General features: G+C 36.6%; 1 protein-coding gene across 2 annotated transcripts in view; it reads right to left on the bottom strand.

Annotated features, from left to right (window-relative positions):
- The window catches only part of SP4 (Sp4 transcription factor), an 87,982-nt gene that overhangs the window by 16,042 nt on the left and 49,740 nt on the right, over positions 1-22,200 (bottom strand). For both annotated transcript variants that reach the window (XM_036113139.2, XM_036113137.2), the window contains exon 5: positions 18,075-18,274. In XM_036113139.2, the coding sequence (XP_035969032.1) occupies positions 18,075-18,274 (200 nt within the window). The remainder of the gene's footprint in view (positions 1-18,074; positions 18,275-22,200) is intronic.

The following is a 22,200-nucleotide window of genomic DNA, read 5'->3' as shown; positions in this document are numbered from 1 at the left end:
AGCTGGTCCATTTCACCTAAGCTCTCTAATTCAGAGTGTAGAGTTATTCATAGCATTCCTTTATTATTATATTGTCTATAGGGGCTCTAGTGATATCCCCCTCTTCCATTCCTGGCATTGATTAATTTTCTTGGCCAGTCCAGCTAAAGACTTATTAATTCTATCTTTTCGAAGAAAAACAGATTTTGGTTTGACTGATTTTCTCTATTAGATCATTTGTCTATTTTCAATTTCACTTATTTTTCCTATTTATTGCTTCCTAACTTCCTGTTTTGGGTTTAATTTGTTTGTTTTCTAGTATTTAAGGTAGAAACTTATTCTACTTAAGAATTACTGACTAAAGGATGCCTGGGTGCCTCAGTTGGTTAAGTGTCTGCCTTTGGCTTAGGTCATAATCCCAGGGTCCTGGGACTGAGTCCCGCATTGGGCTCCTTGCCTCAGTGGGGAACCTGCTTCTCCCTCTCCTGCTGCTTCCCCTGCTTGTGTGCTCTCTCTCTCTCTCCCCCTGGCAAATAAATAAAATCTTAAAAAGATAATTATTGACTAAAACCTTTGTTACTAATAAAAGCACTTACTGCCATAAATTCCCTCCAAGCACTGTTATACCTACATCCCACAAATTTTGATATGTATTTTCATTCAGTTGAAAATGTATTTTCTAATCTCCCTTAAGGTATCTTCTTGACCCAGAGGGTTAATCAGAAATGTGGTGATTAATTTCCAAAATATGGAATTCTCAGTTATTTTTGTTATTGACTTCTAGTTTAATTCTATTATGATCTGAGAATATACTTTGTTAAGGTGTAACTTACGGCACAGAACAAAAGTTCGAGAATGTTCCATGTATTTATGAAAAAAATTAAGTATTCTGTTGCAATTGGCTTGAGTACTCTATGAATGTCAATTAGGGTAAACTGATAATGTTCTAAACCCTTTCTACTTTTCTACTTGTATCAATCACTAAGAAACTGTGGATTCCTTTATTTTACCTTTTAGTTCTGTCAGTTCTTGCTTTATATATTTTAGAGCTCTGTTGTTAGGTGCCTATTACATTCAGAATTGTTACCCCTTCGTGTAAGGTGAGCCATTCCATCATTATAGAATGTCTTGTCATATCTAGTACTTTTCATTGTTTTATGAAGTCTATTTTGCCTGTTATATTAATATAGCAACTTTGGTTTTCTTTTGATTAGTCTTTGTATGGCATGTATGTTTTTTCTATCCTTTTTAATTTATCCATATAATATTTAAAGTGGGCTTTTTGTACACAATATATAATCTGTTGTTTTTTTAATGCAATTCAACAACCTATATCTTCTAATTGTTAGGTTTAGACCATTAACATTATATAATTACTGATTTGTTTAGATTTAAGTCTATTATTTTGTTGTCTGTTTTCCATTTGTCCTCTGTTTTTTTCATTTTTGTTTTTCCCTTCTCTCCTTTCTTTTGGATTATCTGAATATTGTTTAGCATACTATTTTAATTTATTCCCCTTTCCCCCCTGAATCTCTGTATTTTTGGTAATTGATAAAGGGATTACAATATACATAGCTAACTTTTCACAATACATATATACTGTGTTCTATATTTTCACCTGAAAACAAAGCAGCTTTACAACCATACAGGTTTCTTTACCCTCCCCACTTTTTTTTATATTTTATATTCGCATACATTGAAAATCCACCACTACTAAAATTTTTACTTTAAAAAACATATTTTTTAAAAACTTAAGCAGAGGAATAACAGCCTGCTATATTTACCCAGGTATTTACCATTTATTTTGTTCTTCCGTATTAAATTCCCAATTTCCCGCTGGTATCATTTCCCTTCAGCCTAAAAAACTTCTTTAGCATTTCTTTTGTGGAGTAGATCTGATGACAAGAAATTCTTAGTTTCTCTTCATCTGAAAATCCCTTTGTTTTGCCTTTCTTATTGAGGACACTCACTGGATATAAAATGCTGAGCTGGCAATTCTTTTCCTTTTCTGTCCTCCATAGTTTCTGAAGAGAAATGATTCATCATTCAAATTTGTATTCCTCTATACATAATGTGTCATTATCTTTAGGCTCCTTTCCAAATTTTTTCTTTACCTTTAATTTTTAGCAGACTGATTTTCATGTATCTGGGCATGACTTCCTGTCAATTCCTGTATGGGATTCAATAAACTTCTTAAATCCATAATTTACACCTAATATAGGAAGTCTCAGCCATTATTTTGTGAAATATTTTCCTACATCGATCTTTTCCTCCTTTTCTTCTGGACTCAAATGACACTAATTTTTTAAGTTCCACAGTTCCCTGAGACCCAGTTAATGTTTTCCTCCTGATCATTTTCTTCTTTGGTCTTCAGACTGTATAATTTCTAGTGATCTGTTTTCAACTTCAGTGACCCTTCTATTATCTCTATTTGCTCTTGAGCATACATAAGGAATTTTTAACTTTGCAATGATGCATTTTTTTTTCAGTTCCAAGACTGCCATTTAGTTCATTTTTAGAGCCTCAATTTTGCTTCTGAAAATTTCTGCCTTTCTTTTTATTTCAAACATGTTTACCTTTACTCCATGGCTGATGGTTATAATAGCTGCTTTATAGTCACTGGCTGATAATTCCAACATGTGGATCATCTTGACACCGTCAGATTTACTTGGGTTCATAGTATGTTGAATAATTTTGGGTTGTATCCTAGATATTTTGGATATTATGTTGTGGTGACTCTGGGTCCTGTGAAAGAATCCTCTGGGAAATGTTAAGTTTTTGTTTTAGCAGGTAATTGACCCATTCAGTTTCACACTAGTTCTATCTTGCCTTCTTTGGGCATGAGTTCCAATATTAATTCATTTTCAAGGACTCTGTTATGTTTACGTCTGCTCAGCATATGCTGGCAATCAGGTGATGGTTTATAAGATAGTTGAGTTCTTGAAGCCTTTGCTATGGTTCTTTGGGTCTGTTCTGTGCATGTGCAGCTCAGGAATGAGCCCTGTATTTTTGTTCCATTAATGAAATTAGGGATCACCTCTTACAGATCTCTGCAAAATTTTCCTCATGCTTTCTCAACCTCCAGGTGTCCCTTCTTCTTGGTTCCTCTGGCCAGAAAGAATTCTTGAGGTTTTCTATACCATTCTGCACATACATATGACTGCCATAACCGTCAGAGTAAAATGGCAAGAGAAAAATAATAGTGATTCCCTCACATTCAATGGAAAAGAAGGTTCTGGTTCCTTTGGCCAGAGATATGGGTATTTTCTCAGGTTTTTAGGTGTCTCTGCTGCCACTACTGCAGTGGAAAGTACAAAGAGGGCTGGCCTTAGAGCAAAGGGGCCTCTTTTCTCAGTCCTCTGGCTGGATATATATGGTGTTTACACCTGCTATTCAGGGCCCACAGGGTCAATGCTAGGAGACAAAGGAGGAAAAAAATCCTGTGAAACTCACTTGTGTTATACAATGTTATACAAGTTTTGATTGCATCAAATTTCTGCAGACTAGAACAGAGATTATTAGGAGGATATATCTAAAGAGAGCCAATCTGTCTTCTGTAGAATTATGTAGACGTCTCAGACTCAAAATGGTGAGAGGGAGATGTAAAACATATAATAGTAAATTAAAGTCTGTACATGGATTATTAATCCTATCAAAAAATTGGGTCGGAATATTTGATGATTTGTATCCACAGAAATATGGTCCCACAGTTTATTACTGTATTTTGGTAATTAGGTATCTTGCAGCATAACTCACAGTGTCCCTGCCCAATTGTCTAAAATGAAAGTCACCAGTTCCTAAAGCTTTCTCCTTTACTTAAACATAGTTATCAATCATCATCATCAACTTGAATAAAAGCCAAGGACCACTGCACAATTCAGGAAAGCCTATAACATCAGGAAAAAGCAAGGTACAGAGAAAAAAATTACCTTGGAAGAAACGTAAGTATTAAGAAAAAATATCTAGCTGGAAAACTCAGAGATTTTCAGTGAGCTCCCGCATCCCTACAATAAGAGTATGCTATAAAAAAGGAAACAATAGAAAGCACTCTTGGAAATTAAGAAAAAGTTCAAAAGAAATATCTGAATATAAAGTTAAGAAATCTCACAGAAAATAAAAAAAGTAAAAAAACAAAAAAAAAGAAAAGCTGTAAGATATAAAAAAAATCAATATAAGGAGTTCAACTTACACAAAGTAAGACTGCAAAAAGAATAGAGAATAAAAAAGGGAGAATGGGGAGGTAGGAAGGGGTTGGGGGAGAAAGAGTTGAAGAGCCCAACCAGTTTGCACAATAAATGAAAAACTATGTAACATACACAATTATGAAATCAATAGAACATAAAGATTAACAGAAGCTCTTATGGTTAAAACAAAAAAACCCCAAGAGTATGTCAAATGGACAGAGGAGGCAATCTAAAACAACTTCCAAATGGCCAAAGATGGAACAATTTGAGCAAGAAAATAATGACAATATTGAATTGTAACCCAAAAAATAAAATACTCATGGGACCATAATGGATTATAAATAAATGATTAAATAAACAAATAATTGGGAAAGAAGGTATAAATCTTCCCTGCACAAGAATCAAAACTAAAAACTGTACAAGCAAAGAGGGAAACAGAAAATGACCTTTAAAACAAGGTAATTGCTGTAGGCAGGAAAACAATGAGGAATGCTAAAAGGGAAACATTAGAATTATCTTTACAGAGAAACAGGATATTTGCATAGACGCAAAGAATCCACCCTCTCCACCCTGCCCCACACATTTACTAATCACAGCGGTTGTTTTACAGTACATCCATAAATTCCTTGCCACTCCTCCCTCCAAGAGGTGGAGCTTACTTCACTGCCCCTTTAGTGTAGACTGGACCTTACTGACTTGCTTCTAATAAACAGTGTATGGAAAGAAAAAAACAATAACTTCAGTGGTGATACCTGGCACACACTATCTTAACCAATTCACCAGCAGTAAGACACACTACATTGTCTACTTCCTAATATGATGAAATGAAGAAGGGCAATGGTGTCTGTGATATTCTTCCTAACAATTCATAATGTCAGTCTAATCATGAGAAAATAAACCCAAATTGAGGGATATTCTACAAAGTACCTAACTTTCAAAACTGCCAAGGTAAGAAAAAACAAACAAAACCAATAACAATAAAAAGAATAAGTAAAAAAAAAGAGTAAGGCAATTTCAGATTACAGGAGACTAAACAGCCATGATTAATAAATGCAATGTGGTATTCTGGATTGAATCCTGGAAGAGAAAAAGTATTATTTGTGGAAAAGTCAGTAATTTAATTACTAGTATTATACCAATGTTAACTTCTTAGTTTTCATAAATTATGTGGATATGGAAGAGGTGTAGTATTAGAAGAAGCTGTGTGAAAGGGATAGATGAACCCTCTATACTATCTTCACAACTTCTTCTGTAAATGTAAAATTATTTCTAAGTAAAAATATAAATAAGTAAATAAGCTCTTAAAAGTTGACAGGGGAAAATCAGGTCACCTACAAAAAATGAAGAAATGGACTTCATATTAGTAAAAGAGCTGCAAGAAAACGATAGAGCACTGCCACTAATATTTTGAGTATCATTTTCAACCTAAGATTCTGTATTAGCCAAGCCATCTACTAAGTTGGAAAGCAATATAAGGACACTTTCAGACCAATTTACTTCCTAGAGCTTTACTGTAGGAAGTATTTCAGAATGTTTTCCAGCAAACAAGTAAACCAAGAAAAATGAAGGCAGGAGATCTTGAGAATAGTGGATCAAAACCAATACAGCAGGGAAGAGAAGTCTCAAGATTATACCTATGCAGCAGCCTTAGAAAAGAATCAGACTGATTAGAAAGCTGGAACCTCCAAAGAAAATGAAAAATTGGATGAAGCTGTTTTTATTCCTTAAAAGGTGAAATAACAAAAGGAGGTGATAAATGCAAGGGGGAAAAAGGCAATTAGAAACTTCAAGAAAAAAGAGGAAAGGATATGTAATCACACTCATTACATCAGAGTCATATTGTAATTACTGTTTATTGGTTTTCCATTTTAAGAACTAAGCTACTAGGGTGCCTAGGTGGCTCAGTCAGTTAAGGGTCCGCCTTCGGCTCAGGTCATATCTCCGGGGAGAGTCTGGGATCAAGCCCCAGCCCTGAAGAGAAGCGGGGCTCCCTGCTCAGCAGGCAGTCTGCTTCTCTCTCTCCCTCTGCCCCTCCGTTCCCCCCTCACCTCCCCACCCCCGCTCATGCTCTCTTTCTCAAATAAAATCTTAAAATAGAAAAGAACTAAGCTACTAAAAAAAGGAACAGTGTTTACTGGAGAGAAAGCAAACATTTTAACATCAAGAAAAAGAGAAGAGAGATAGTAAAATTTATGTAATTCTCGAGAAGTTAAGAGGTGAAACAATATGGAATGAAGGACATACATGCTAATATCTGTACCACAGAGTGGTGAGTCAAGAGATAGTGTTAGGCCTGCACTCAGTTAAAAAAATTTGAAAGTTGTCAGATGGTGTAAATTGAGGTAAATTCTTAATTCGCAATGCAGGAAGTCAAGAGATAGTGTCTACTATTGATAGATCAGTAACAATAAGCATATTTAGCTATATAACAATCATCACAGGAAGAACACAAATGCAAAAACAGTTACAAAATTAAATATGATTCTCTTGGGTATTAAAACAAGGGATGGGGCAGAGTCCCCTAAATATTTATAAATGACATATCTAAAATATATAAAGAATTCTTAAAATTTAACATCAAAAAAACAATCTGATTTAAAAAATGGGCAGAGGACAAGAATAGACATTTTTCCAAAGACAACATACAAATGGCCAACAGATACATGAAAAGATGGTCAGTATCACTAATCATCAAGGAAATGCAAATCGAAACTCCAATGAGCTATCACCTCACAACTGTCAGAATGACTAGCATCAAAAAGACAAAAAATTATTCTTGGTTAGGATGCAGAAAAAAGGGAATCCTCGTGCACTGTTGGAGGGAATGTAAACTGGTGTAGCCACCGTGGAATGTAATATGGAGGTTCCTTAACAAACTAAAATAGAAATAACATACAATGCAGTAATTCCTCTTCTGGGAAGAAAAGGAACACTAACTTGAAAAGACATATGCTCCCCTACATTTACTACAGCATTATTTACAATAGCCAAGATCTGGAAACAACCTAAGTGTCCACTGAAAGATAAATGAATAAAGAAGATGTGGTATAGACTGACAATGGAATATTACTCAACCAAAAAAGGAATGAAATCTTGCCTTTTGCAAAAGATGGATGAAACTAGAGGACATTACATTAAGTGAAGTAAGCTAGCCCAAAGACAAATACCATAGGATTTCACTTATATGTGCAATCTAAAGAACAAAACAAAACAAAACAGAAACAGAATCATAAATCCAGAAAACAAACTGGTATTTGCCAGAAGAAGTGGGGTGGAGAGAAACAGGTGAAGGGGAGGCAAAATAAGTGAAGGGGATTAAAAGGCACAAACTTAACAGTTATAAAATAAATAAGTCACAGGAATGTTAAAGTATAGAACAGAGAATACAGTCATAACTGTACAGTGACAGACAGTAACTACTTATTGTGGTGAGCATTTCATAATGTATACAAATGACAGATCACTGTGTTGTACACCTGAAACTAATATATAATGTCAACTATACGTCAAATAAAAAAATTAATTAATTTTAAAAAGCAAGCCCCTTAACATTGTAACCTCTATGATTTAAATTTTTTTGTATATTTTATTTTTTGAAGTAAACTCAACATGGGGCTTGAATTCATGACCCTGAGATTAAGAGTCCTGTGCTCTACTGAATGAGCCAGCCAGGTGCCCCAATGATTTGATTTTTAAATACCAGGTACATGTATCATTTGGAAATTCAAAAAAATTTTTTTTCTCAAAAGCAAAAAAATTGGCATTATTTTCAAAAGTGAATAAAAATAACTCATATCTTCATTCACAGTAGGTACTGAGTTTTTACTCAGTGTAGTGGATGGCCTTTAAATAAAACATCATTCTTGCAATGAATGGCCAAGGCTTTCAATTTAACATTTAAATGCTTAATCAATACTTGTTTCAAAAGATACTGTTTCCTATTCTCTTCAAAAATTTTAATAAATACTTAGAAGTTACTGTATTCAGTCACTAGAAGTAATTTAAGTATACTGGTATTAAGCTTAACAGTTTTCAACGTAATATGTTTAATTACACAATTTTGTGTATGATGTATTCAAGATGTTTGAAACACTGAAAGTAAGCTTAAAATACATTCAATTCTGAATTATTCCAGCTTGTAGAAGATTATAATGGTGTGAATCATTAAAAAAAAAGAAAGTACGCCTTCAAATCATTAGTAATTTGATTTTGAAGTATATGTGTATATAAATCCTTGGATAAATTTGTTTTGTGTATCTCTATGAGTGTGGATAGGTGATAGGAGAGACTTTAGAGTCTCATATTTCTCAAATAAAATGATGAAATCACAATGTGAGTTTCCAAATCAAAAAAGTGGCAATTTTTCCTGTCTTCCTTAACTTGTCCCACTGCTAATCCAGAGTGGAAATATTGCATCCTAACATACTGACATAAACAGCAGAATTTTTTTTTTAAAACAGACATCAATACTGTTATGGGATTAATCACACTATATTTGCCAATATCAATGGTGAGGTGGCATTATTAGAAGCCCCAATGCAATACCATAAGGAAACCTTTTAAAACTTAAAAAAAAAGAAACAAAAAACTAAAATTCTTAGTTTTAGTATTATGCTAACTCAGGAATTCAGCCAGTATACTAAGACTCATTTGCCTATTAATTTATTTACATATCAAACTAAACTTTTAATAAATTTAACATCTATTTTTTGTTTTCTGAGACAATTTTCTGATCTGTAAAATGAAGCTAATTATCTACCTCACAGTGTTGTTAGAATTAAAGGAGATAATTTATTTGAAACATGTAATGCATAGTAGCTGATCAATACATGTCAATTCTATTTCCTCTTCTATCCCACATGTACCTTGGTATAAGTTAAAGGTTAAAGTCTAATTAGAAAATTTATCCCAGGGGAGGAGCAAGATGGCGGAGGAGCAGGAGACCTAAATTTCGTCTGGTCCCAGGAATTCAGCTAGATAGGTATCAAACCATTCAGAACACCTACAAACTCAACAGGAGAGCGAAGAAAAGAATAGGAGCCACTCTGAACAGAAAAGCGACCAATTTCTGGAAGGTAGGACGATCGGAGAAGTGAATCCGAGGCGATATTCAGGAAGACAGATGGCGGGGGGAGGGAGCCTCTGTCAGCTGGCTACTGGCAAGTGACAGAGCCGCGGAGCACAAAATCAGAACTTTTAGAAGTTTGCTCCGCTGAGGGACGTCGCTCCAGTGGCTAAGCGGGGGAGTGGAACATTCCCCAGGACAGTGTGGTTTCAGGACCCTCGGGGTCACAGAGAGACCGGGGGTGCCTGAGTGTGGCAGAGCTCCCAGGTATCGGAGTGGGGAAGCCGGCTGCAAAGACGGAGCCAAGGTGCGAGCTCTCAGCTCGGTGTTGCCATAAACTGTGATCCACGGCACAGTCGGGCCACTGCTCTTCCAGCAGGGACCCAACAAGCAGCAGATCCGGGGAGACTCCCCTTCCTCCCCTGGGAGGAGCAGCGAGGGAGCGCTATGTAGGAATCTGCTGGGTTTGGAGACTCCAAAGGGGGTCATGTGCCAGAGACAGAAACACTCAGTCACAGGCCGGGTGAGCACGGAGTGCCACCAGAGACCAGGGAGACAGGAGTGATTGACTGCTTTTCTCTAGGGGCGCACTGAGGAGTGGGGCCCGGAGCTGTCGTCTCCTCCGGGACCAGAGATTGGGAGGCCACCATTTTCACTCTCGTCCCCCAAAGCTGTACAGAAAGCTTTCAGGGAACAAAAGCTACTGAGAGCAAACCCGAGCAGATTACTTAGCCTGGCCCCTGGCAAGGGCAATGCAATTCCGACTCCAGCAAAGACATTAAGAGAATCACTGCAACAGGCCCCTCCCTCAGAAGATCAGCAAGAACATCCAGCCAAGACCAAATTTACCGATCAATGAGAATGGCAAAACCCTAGCACTAGGGGAATAGAGCACACAGAATTCATGGCTTTTTTCCCATGATGCCTTAGTCTTTCAAAGTGAATTTTTAAAATTTTCTTTTTCTGTATTTTTTCAGTTGAATTTTTCTTCTTTCCTTTTTCAACCATCTTATCAATTCCTTTTTAAAAATCTTTAATTTTTCATTTTTACAGTCATATCTCTTCATTGTATTTAACCTTACTTTTTGTATATATGTAAGTTTTTCTTTCTTTAAAATTTTGGGATACAGTTTCTTCTAATAGACCAAAATATACCCTAAATCTACTGTATGACGTTGTCCTAGTCTCCTGCCTGATCACATTATTTAAAAAAAAATTTTTTTTTTTAAAGATTTTATTTATTTATTTGAGAGAGAGAGAAACAGCATGAGAGGGGAGAGGGTCAGAGGGAGAAGCAGGCTCCCCACTGCGCCGGGAGCCTGATGTGGGACTTGATCCCAGGACTCCAGAATCATGACCTGACCCGAAGGCAGTTGCTTAACCAACTGAGCCACCCAGGCACCGCTCTCTTTTTAAAATTTTTTTTTCTTTTTTCAACTTCTTATCAATTCCTTTTTTAAAATCCTTTTTAATTTTCATCTTTACAGTCCTATTCCATCTCTTTATCGTATTTACCCTTATTTTTGTATATATGTAAAAGTTTTTCTTTCTTTAAAATTTTGGTAGGCAATTTCTTCTAACAAACCAAAATACACCGAAAATCTAGTGTGTGGCTCTGTTCTATTCACCAGCTGATCATATTCTCTCCTTTTTTTTTTCCCCCTTTCTCCCCTCCCCCGCCCCGTTTCGGGTCTCTTCTGATTTGTTTAGTGTATATTTTTCTGGGGTCGTTGTTACACTTTTAGCATTTTTTTCACATTTTGTTCTCTCATTCATCTATTCCCCTCTGGATAAAATGACAAGATGGAAAAACTCACCTCAAAGAAAAGAATAAGAGGCAGTACCAACTGCCCGGGACTTAATCAATACAGACATTAGTAAGATGTCAGAAACAGAGTTCAGAATGACGATTATAAAGATACTAGCTGGGCTCGAAAAAAGTATAGAAGACACTAGAGAATCCCGTTCTGGAGAAATAAAAGAACTAAAATCTAACCAAGTCAAAATCAAAAAGGCTATTAATGCGGTGCAATCAGACATGGAGGCTCTAACTGCTAGGATAAATGAGGTAGAAGAGAGAATTAGTGATATAGAAGACCAAATGACGGAGAATAAAGAAGCTGAGAAAAAGAGAGATAACTACTGGATCACGAGGGGAGAATTCGAGAGATAAATGACACCATAAAGCAAAACAACATTAGAATAACTGGGATCCCAGAAGAAGAAAGAGAGAGAGGGGCAGAAGGTATATTGGAACAAATCACAGCAGAGAACTTTCCTAATTTGGGGAAGGAAACAGGCATCAAAATCCAGGAGGCACAGAGATCCCCCTCAAAATCAATAAAAATAGGTCAACAACCCGACATCTAACAGTAAAACTTACGAGTCTCAGAGACAAAGAGAAAATCCTGAAAGCAGCTCAGGACAAGAGGTCGGTAACCTACAACGTTAGAAACATAGATTGGCAGCAGACCTACCCACAGAGACCTGGCAGTCCAGAAAGGACTGGCATGATATATTCAGAGCACTAAATGAGAAAAATATGCAGCCAAGAATACTATATCCAGCTAGGCTGTCATTGAAAATAGAAGGAGAGATAAAAAAGCTTCCAGGACAAACAAAAACTAAAAGAATTTGCAAACACGAAACCAGCCCTACAAGAAATATTGAAAGGGGTCCTCAAAGCAAAGAGAGAGCCTAAAAGTAACACAGACCAGAAAGGGACAGAGACAATATACAGTAATAGCCACCTTACAGGCAATACAATGGCACTAAATTCATCTTTCAATAGTTATCCTGAATGTAAATGGGCTAAATGCCCCAATCAAAAGACACAGACTATCAGATTGGATAAAAAAACAAGACCCATCAATATGCTGTCTGCAAGAGACGCATTTTAGACGCAAAGACACCTCCAGATTTAAAGGGAAGGGGTGGAAAACCATTTACCATGCTAATGGACATCAAAAGAAAGCTGGGGTAGCAATCCTTAGATCAGACAAATTAGATTTTAAACCAAAGACTATAATAAGAGATGAAAAAGGACACTACATCATACTTAAAGTGTCTAACCAACAAGAAGATCTAACAATTGTAAATATCTATGCCCCTAACATGGGAGCAACCAATTATAAAAGGCAATTAATAACAAAGCAAAGAAACACATTGACAGTAATACAATAATAGTAAGGGACTTTAACACGCCCCTCACGCAAATGGACAGATCATCTAAGCAAAAGATCAACAAGGAAATAAAGGCTTTAAATGACACACTGGACCAGACGGACTTCACAGATATATTCAGAACATTCCATTCCAAAGCAACAGAATACACATTCTTCTCTAGTGCCCATGGAACATTCTCCAGAATAGATCACATCCTGGGTCACAAATCAGGTCTCAAACAGTACCAAAAGACTGGGACCATTCCCTGCATATTTTTGGACCACAATGCTTTGAACTAGAATTCAGTCATAAGAGGAAAGTCGGAAAGAACTCAAACATATGGAGGCTAAAGAGCATCCTACTAAAGAATGAATGGGTCAACCAGGACATTAAAGAAGAATTTAAAAAATTCATGGAAACAAATGAAAATGAAAACACAACTGCTCAAAATCTTTGGGATGCAGCAAAGGTGGTCCTAAGAGGAGAGTATATAGCAATACAAGCCTTTCTCAAGAAACAAGAAAGGTCTCAAGTACACAACCTAACCCTACACCTAAAGGGGCTGGAGAAAGAACAGCAAATAAAGCCTAAACCCAGCAGAAGAGAAATAATAAAGATCAGAGCAGAAATCAATGAAATAGAAACCAAAAGAATAGTAGAACAGATCAACGAAACTAGGAGCTGGTTCTTTGAAGGAATTAATAAGATGGATAAACCCCTGGCCAGAATTATCAAAAAGAAAAGAGAAAGGACCCCAATAAATACAATCATGAATGAAAGAGGAGAGATCACAACCAATACCAAAAAAATACAAACGATTATAAGAACATATTATGAGCAACTATATGCCAGCAAATTAGATAATCTGGAAGAAATGGATGCATTCCTAGAGACGTATAACCTACCAAAACTGAACCAGGAAGAAACAGAAAACCTGAACAGACTCATAACCACCAAGGAAATTGAAGCAGTAATCAAAAACCTCCTAACAAAAGCCCAGGGCCAGATGGCTTCCCAGGGGAATTCTACCAAACATTTAAAGAAGAATTAATACCTATTCTTCTAAAGCTGTTTCAAAGAAGAGAAATCGAAGGAAAACTTCCAAACTCATTTTATGAGGCCAGCATTACCTTGATCCCAAAACCAGACAAAGACCCCATCAAAAAGGAGAACTACAGACCAATATCTCTGATGAACATGGATGCAAAAATTCTCACCAAAATGCTAGCTAATAGGATCCAACAGTACATTAGGATTATTCACCATGACCAAGTGGGATTTCACATCTGCAAATCAATCAATGTGAAAGAACACATTAATAAAAGAAAGAAAAAGAACCATATGATCCTCTCAATAGATGCAGAAAAAGCATTTGACAAAGTACAGCATCCTTTCTGGATTAAAAGTCTTCACAGTGTAGGGATAGAGGATACATACCTCAGTATCATAAAAGCCATCTATGAAAAACCCACAGTGAATATCATACTCAATGGGGAAAAACTGAGAGCTTTTCCCCTAAGGTCAGGAACACGGCAGGGATGTCCACTATCACCACTGCTGTTCAACATAGTACTAGAAGTCCTAGCCACAGCAATCAAACAACGAAAAGAAATAAAAGGCATCCAAGTTGGCAAAGAAGAAGTCAAACTCTCACTCTTTGCAGATGATATGATACTTTATGTGGAAAACCCAAAAGACTCCACCCCAAAACTGCTAGAACTCATACAGGAATTCAGTAAAGTGGCAGGATATAAAATCAATGCACAGAAATCAGCTGCATTTCAATACACCAACAACAAGACAGAAGAAAGAAAAATTAAGGAGTCGATCCCATTTACAACTGCACCCAGAACCATAAGATACCTAGGAATAAATCTAACCAAAGAGGCAAAGGATCTATACTCAGAAAACTATAGAATACTCATGAAAGAAAATGAGGAAGACACAAAGAAATGGAAGAACGTTCCATGCTCATGGACTGGAAGAACAAATACTGTGAAAATGTCAATGCTACCTAGAGCAATGTACACATTTAATGCAATCTCTATCAAAATACCATCAACTTTTTTCAAAGAAATGGAACAAATAATCCTAAAATTTGTATGGAATCAGAAAAGACCCCGAATAGCCAGAGGAATGTTGAAGAAGAAAAGCAAAGCTGGTGGCATCACAATTCCGGACTTCAAGCTCTATTACAAAGCTGTAATCATCAAGACAGTATGGTACTGGCACAAAAACAGACACATAGATCAATGGAACAGAATAGAGGGCTCAGAAATGGACCCTCAACTCTACGGTCAACTACTCTTCGACAAAGCAGGAAAGAATGTCCAGTGGAAAAAAGATGGTCTCTTCAACAAATGGTGTTGGGAAAACTGGACAGCCACATGCAGAAGAATGAAACTGGACCATTTCCTTACACCACACACAAAAATAGACTCAAAAGGAATGAAAGACCTAAATGGGAGACAGGAATCCATCAAAATCCTTGAAGAGAACATAGGCAGCAAACTCTTTGACTTAAGCCGCAGCAACTTCTTCCTAGAAACATCGCCAAAGGCAAGGGAAGCAAGGGTAAAAATGAACTATTGGGACTTCAACAAGATAAAAAGCTTTTGCATAGCAAAGGAAACAATCAACAAAACCAAAAGACAACCGACAGAATGGGAGAAGATATTTGCAAATGACATATCAGATAAAGGGCTAGTATCCAAAATCTATAAAGAACTTATCAAACCCAACACCCAAAGAACAAATAATCCAATCAAGAAATGGGCAGAAGACATGAACAGACATTTTTCCAAGAAGACATCCAAATGGCCAACAGACACATGAAAAACTGCTCAACGTCGCTCGGCATCAGGGAAATCCAAATCAAAACCTCAATGAGATACCACCTCACACGAGTCAAAATGGCTAAAATTAACAAGCCAGGAAAAGACAGATGTTGGAGAGGATGTGGAGAAAGGGGAACCCTCCTACACTGTTGGTGGGAATGCAAGCTGGTGCAGCCACTCTGGAAAACAGTATGGAGGTTCCTCAAAAAGTTGAAAAGAGAGCTACCCTATGACCCAGCAATTGCACTACTAGGTATTTACCCCAAAGATACAAATGTAATATTCCGAAGGGGCATGTGTACCCCAATGTTTAGAGCAGCAATGTCCACAATAGCCTAACTATGGAAAGAGCCTAGATGTCCATCAACAGATGAATGGATAAAGAAGATGTGGTATATATATATACAATGGAATATTATGCAGCCATCAAAAAAATGAAATCTTGGGGCTGCTGGGTGGCTCAGTTGTTAAGCGTCTGCCTTTGGCTCAGGTCATGATCCTGGAGTCCTGGGACTGAGCCCCACACTGGGCTCCCTGCTCAGCAGGGAAGCCTGCTTCTCCCTCTCCCACTCCCCTGTTTGTGTTCCTGCTCTCGCTATCTGTCAAATAAATAAATAAAATCTTATAAAAATTAAAAGAAAATGAAATCTTGCCATTTGCAATGATGTGGATGGAACTAGAGGGTATTACGCTAAAAAAAAATAAGTCAATGAAGACAAGTATCATATGATCTCACTGATAAGAGGAATTTGAGAAACAAGACAGAGGATCATAGGGGAAGGGAGGGAAAAACGAAACCAGATGAAACCGGAGAGGGAGACAAACCATAAGAGACTCTTAATCTCAGGAAACAAACTGAGGCTTGCTGGAGTGGAGCGTGGTGGGAGGGATGGGGTGGCTGGGTGATGGACACTGGGGAGGATAGGTACTAATGGTGAGCGCTGTGTATTGTGTAAGACTGATGAATCACAGACCTGTACCCCTGAAACAAATAATACACTATACGTTAATTTAAAAAAAGGAAATTTATCCAAATTATTAATTTATTCAACAATTAAATACCGAAATCCAAATGTGTATCAGACACGTTCTAAGTAGCAGGTAGTTGTTCTATGTAAAACTTAGAAAAAGAGACGAAACTTACAAAAAAGAAAACTTTAAAGCCATTAGAAGAAAATGTTTTTAAAAACTTTATGATCTTGAGGGGCACCTGGGGGATCAGTTGGTTAAGCATCTGCCTTCAGCTCAGGTCATGATCTTAGGGTCCCAGGATCTAGCCCCGAGTCGGGCTCCCTGCTCGTGCTCTTGCCTGCACACATTCTTTCTCTCTCTCTCAAATAAATAAATAAAATCTTTAAAAAAAAAAACAAAACAACTTTATGATCTTGGGATAAGAGAGGATTTCATTAAAAATAAGAAAAGCAAAGGATAAGAAAACATACCTGACTAAATAAAAATGTACAAATTCCATGTGGCAAAAAACAGCAAAAAGACTAGCAATATAGGGGGAAATTACAACATGTAAATCAGTAAGAAAAAGGAAAACAACCCAAAAGAAAAGTGAGCAAGGAAATAATCAACAGAAAAAAAATATATAAATGACCAATAAACATGAAAAGATGCTTTATCTCATGGATAACCAGGAAAACTGCTACTTTAAAAAATGAGAAACCATTTTAGATTTACAAAAACTTTCTTTTCTTTTTTTTTAAGCAATGCGCATGTTTTTATTTATTTGTTTTTTAAAGTAGGTTCCACATCCAACGTAGGGCTTGAACTCACCACCGTAAGAGTTCCATGCTCTACCGACTGAGTCAGCCGGGTACCCCAGATAACAATTTTCAAAGGCTAACACTACTGAGTATTGGTGAACACACAGCAAACTGGAAACTCTCAGTCACTGCTAGTGAGGCAGAGGTGGTAACAGCCATTTTAGAGATTCTTTAGCAGTTATCTAGCAAAACACATAAATTCTCCGTGATCCAATAGTTCTACTTCACATACATGTTCACTGTATGTTCACAGCAGCAAAGTTTGTGATAGCAAAAAGCCTAATGATAATTTAAGCAGTAGAGGGAATGGATTAATACAGTATGGTAGAGTCATGTCATAGCATATCATACAGCAGTAAAAAAGTACTACAAACATGTATATATTCATTTATACATACACATATATGAACTCAGATCTTAAAATATAATGGTAAATGAAATTATACTGTATCATTTATGTAAAATTTCATAACACATAAAATAGTATTTTACACATATGTCTATGAACCATATATGTAATAGTAGTAAAAACTGTACTAAAAACTTTCACTTTAAATTCATGGTAGCTATTTTCTTTGAGAGGACAAATATAATGTCAACTTCGTATAATTTGCCTTATCAAAAAATAACACATAGATTAACAGCTCTCAGTTCTAAGTGAGAGGTATATATTTGTTATATTAATCTTACACTTTAGTCAATTTTCTAAATTATTAAAAAACCCCAAAGCTAATAAAGGTCACCAATAACATTATAATTCAACTCTCTTAACCTTTTTAAATACTGACAAAAACGAATATATGTGAATTCAACCTAATACAACAAGATAAGCAAATGGAAATGAATATATTTCATGTTACATAATTATGCTGATAAACCTTACAAAAAGTAGAATAAAATATATCTCAGAAATGTAAAAATATTTGATCTTAAACCTCTTTCATAAAATCACTAAAGTGAATTCTGTCTTTAATTTGTATATTTCCAATCTGATAGCTAAACTATCCTACAATTTTCATTTAAACACTAAAAAATAAGTAAAATGTACAAGCCCTAAAATAAAACAACTAACCTGTATGGGTTCTTCTATGTCTCTGAAGCTCATCACTCCTTGTGAATCTTTTGCCACAAAACATCCAGTTGCATACAAAAGGTCTTTCTCCAGTATGCCAGCGAAGATGTGCTCGTAGGTGAGATGTTTTGCCATAAACTTTTCCACATCCTTCAATATGACAGATATGCTGTTTCTTTTTTCCTGGTTCATTACTGCCTCTAACAAAAACAAAAACCAAACGTTAATTACACTCCCAAACACCAAGCTTGTAATTATGGAAAAAAAATAAAAGGGAATCAAGTTCTTAAATGATGCATTTCTGAATGGGTTTTAAAATCATGATGCCACAACTGTAGTTCAAAATCAGAAAATTTTCAATTAAAAAAAGAGTTATGTACTAAACTCAAAACTGCTATGAAAACATGTTTATCCCACAGAGTTCATGTTCTACCACAGACTTCATGTTCCTTCCCTAATAGGCTCTTCCCTTGGGGGGAAAAAAAAATCTCTAAGCTTTTCAAGACACTTGAAAATTCTTCTCTAAATACCCAAATGGTAATCCCCATTTAAAAAAGTAAGGTTCAGAATTTCACTTCCAGCAAGACAGCCTGAAGAGCTTCATGGGCCTACCCCCCAGTGAAAATTATTAAAAAACAAACAAAACAAACAATGAATCATGAAACACTACATCAAAAACTAATGATGTAATGTATGGTGATTAACATAACATAATAAAGAAAAAAAATTTTAAAAATTTAAAAAATAAAATAAAAAACAAACAAAACAAATACCATATACAATCTCTGGAAATGGTTCTATGAGCATACAGCACATAAATAAATAAATATTCAAGAAAATAAGAGTAAGAATAGTGAGGGTCTGTAGTAATTGAACCAAAACCCAACCCTCTCTGAGCCCTCTGTCCCGTCACCTCCTCCGACATAGAAACACTCTAGACTGGTGCAGCCAAGAGCGGGGTTCCCTTTTCTCACCTCCAAGTTGGAGGGTTATCTCCCCAGGAAGGGGCAAGATGTCAGAACTTCTCATTCTACTCCCAGTTATCTGTTGCTAAGGCTAAGTTCCAGGCAAGTATGGCTGACAGGTAGGGAACTCTGTTCTCCATCCAAACCCAACTCCTGAGACCTCGGCTCTGCCTTGGAGAGGGCACAATGAGAATAGTGCAGTACAGATAATCCTTGACTCAGCTCATTTTTAGTGTATACAGTAGAACTGCCAAGTTAGCAGAGGCAAGGCAAGAAAACCCGAGGCTACTGCTACTCGCTTGCCACCACTCAGCTCCTAGAGCAGGGATGCCGCTCAGAGAGAAATGTGCCACTATCTCAACCCCAAGTTCAGGAGCCATGACAAAGAGATCTTGGCCAGGGAGAGAGCACAGCATAAAACAGAACTCCAAATCTCTTCCCAAAGGAATTGAATTCATGTGCAAACAAAGTGTGAAAAAGTTTGAGCCTAAGGGCGCTCACAGTCGAGACTGTTGCAAAACACAAATGGGAGGAGACTAATAGATCCGTTGGAGAAATAGGCAAAACTATAGGCTGACTAGGTCGTCAGAAAGAAGGGAGAAAAGAGGCAGCTGGGAGTGGCCCTCCAGAGTTAGAATAAATCTCAAACACAGACCTGTTAATCTAGTCCTTAAGAAGAATCTGAATAGATCAGTCTGTAGAGTAATATATGTTACAGGGCACTGTGGAAAACAATAGAGCAATCAGCTGACAGTGGAGTTTAAAAACTGGGTATGGTCAGGGACAGGACAGTCAAAGATCCCTCCCAAACCATGTCTTCCAGGGTCACTAAGCATACCCAATTCTGCATCCACTGAGGAGCAACATGCTTCATGGGGGTGGGGGGGGCGGTAGGGGGCATTCACCAAAATAACCCAGCCAGTCACTAAATAAGCAAGCAAACAGTAACAATAAGCCAGGGGTCCGGAAAGGCAGGGGAGGCAGTACAAAGTTGCTACAATATATTAAACCAACCAGTTTCCAACCAAAAGTATGAGACATGCCAAAAGTAAAAGAGGGGAATATGACCCATACACTAAAAAAAAGCAAGTGAAACTATGACAGCAAACAGATTTAACAAGACTTCAAAGTAGCCATTAATAAATATGTTTAAAGAACTAAAGGACACCATGATAGAAAAAGCAAAGTATAATGACAATGTCACATCAAATGGAGAGTATCAATGAAGAGTTACAAATTATTTTTTTTAAAAAAAGGGAAATTGTGGAGATGAAAAGTACAAGTGAAATGAAAAATTTACTAGGGGGACTCAAAAGAAGAAGAAATAGCAAAATTCAACATAGATCCATAGATCCAAAAACAGATAAGAAAAAACAAAGGAAAATGAACAGGGTGCCTCAGAAATGTGGGACACCAAAGTAATGAGTGAGGGGCGCAGAGAGGAGAGGAGAGGAGAGGAGAGGAGGGGAGGGGAGAGGGGGAAGAGAGAATGCAGCAGAAAAAATATTCAAAGAAAGAGCGACTGCCTTTGCCTCAGGTCATGATCTCAGGGTCCTGGGATCGAGTCCCACATTGGGCTCCCTGCTCGGCGGGAAGCCTGCTTCTCCCTCTCCCACTCCCCCTGCTTGTGTTCCCGCTCGCTGTCTCTCTCTGTCAAATAAATAAATAAAATCTTTAAAAAAAAAAAAAGAAATAATGGCTGAAAACTTATTAAACTTATTGAAAAACATGGATCTACACATGCAGGAAGCTCAACAAACTCCAAGTAGTATAACTGCACAGATGCACAAATAGACACTTTATATACTAAAAATCCTGAAACCCAAAGACAAAATCTTGAAAGCAGCAAGGGAAAAATAACTCATTTACAAGGGAACCGCAGTAAAAGAAACTGACTTCTCAGCAGAACAATGGAGGTCAAAAGGCAGGGTGAAAACATGTGCGAAGTACTCATGAGAAAAAAACTGAAACAAGAAGACTCTATCCAGCAAAACTACCTTTAAAAAATGAAGGTGAAATAAAGATACTCAAAGATAAACACAGAATTTGTTTTGAGCAGACCTGCTTTGCAAGAAACTAAAGAAGTTCTTCAGGTTGCATTAACTGAACCCAGAAAGTAATTCAAATGTACACAAAGAAACAAAATAGCACCAGCAAGGGTAATTAAGTAATTATAGAGGACAGTGTAGTGAATATTTCTTGTCTTACCAGATTTAAAAAGTAATTTTATAAAACAATATGTGTAAAATGTATTGTCAAGCCCATAACATTATAAAAATGTATATATTTAACATATTTGCAGTAACAACACAAAGCAGGGAGATGGGAGCAAAGCTGTAGTGGGCCAAGAATATGATGCCATAAAGGAACTCAAATATCAGGAACAAATAAAAAGAACTAGTGATAAAATTAACATAGCAAAAGTTATATATACTTGCTCATCTTCTCAACTTCTTGCCCCCCCGCCCCCAATGTCAGAGTTCTTGGTCAGGCATGAAAACACTTTAAAACAAGTCCTTGGCAACCTCCAGATTATTCTTGGTGATCCTATATCCCTCTGGCCTCTCAACTTCTTTTAAAGATACAACATTATATAAAGTAGTAATTTATAACAGTATATTGTTGGATCTGTAACACTTACATAATATATAACAATATACATAATATTACATAATATATAATAACATCACAAAAAGAAGCAAAAGGGAATATACTTATAAAGAAATAACTTTTCTATAATTCACTGGAATTAAGTTACTATTAACCTTAAGCTGATTATGACAAGACATATATGGTAAGGTCAAGAGCAACTACTATGGAAATAACTCAATATAGTGAAAAAATCATTAACAAAAATAAAATGCTACTTTACAAATTAAAGTGTTATATTCACCTAACACAAAAGAGGGCAGTAAAGGAGGAAGAGAGAAAAAGACATGAGACACAAAAAAACAAAAAGCAAAATGAAAGACATAAATTCAACCATATCAATAACATCAAATGTAAATGGATTATACAATCCAATCAAAAAACACATTTTGTCAGACTGGATTTAAAAAAAAAAACCAACAGGAGCACCTGAGTGGCTCAGTCAGTTAAGTGCCCATCCGACTCTTGGTTTTGGCTCAGGTCATGATCTCATGGGTCATTGGATCAAGCCC

The sequence above is a fragment of the Halichoerus grypus genome, chromosome 12 (assembly GCF_964656455.1).
Source record: "Halichoerus grypus chromosome 12, mHalGry1.hap1.1, whole genome shotgun sequence".
NCBI lineage: Eukaryota > Metazoa > Chordata > Mammalia > Carnivora > Phocidae > Halichoerus > Halichoerus grypus.
This window is presented reverse-complemented; position numbering and strand designations above follow the sequence as displayed.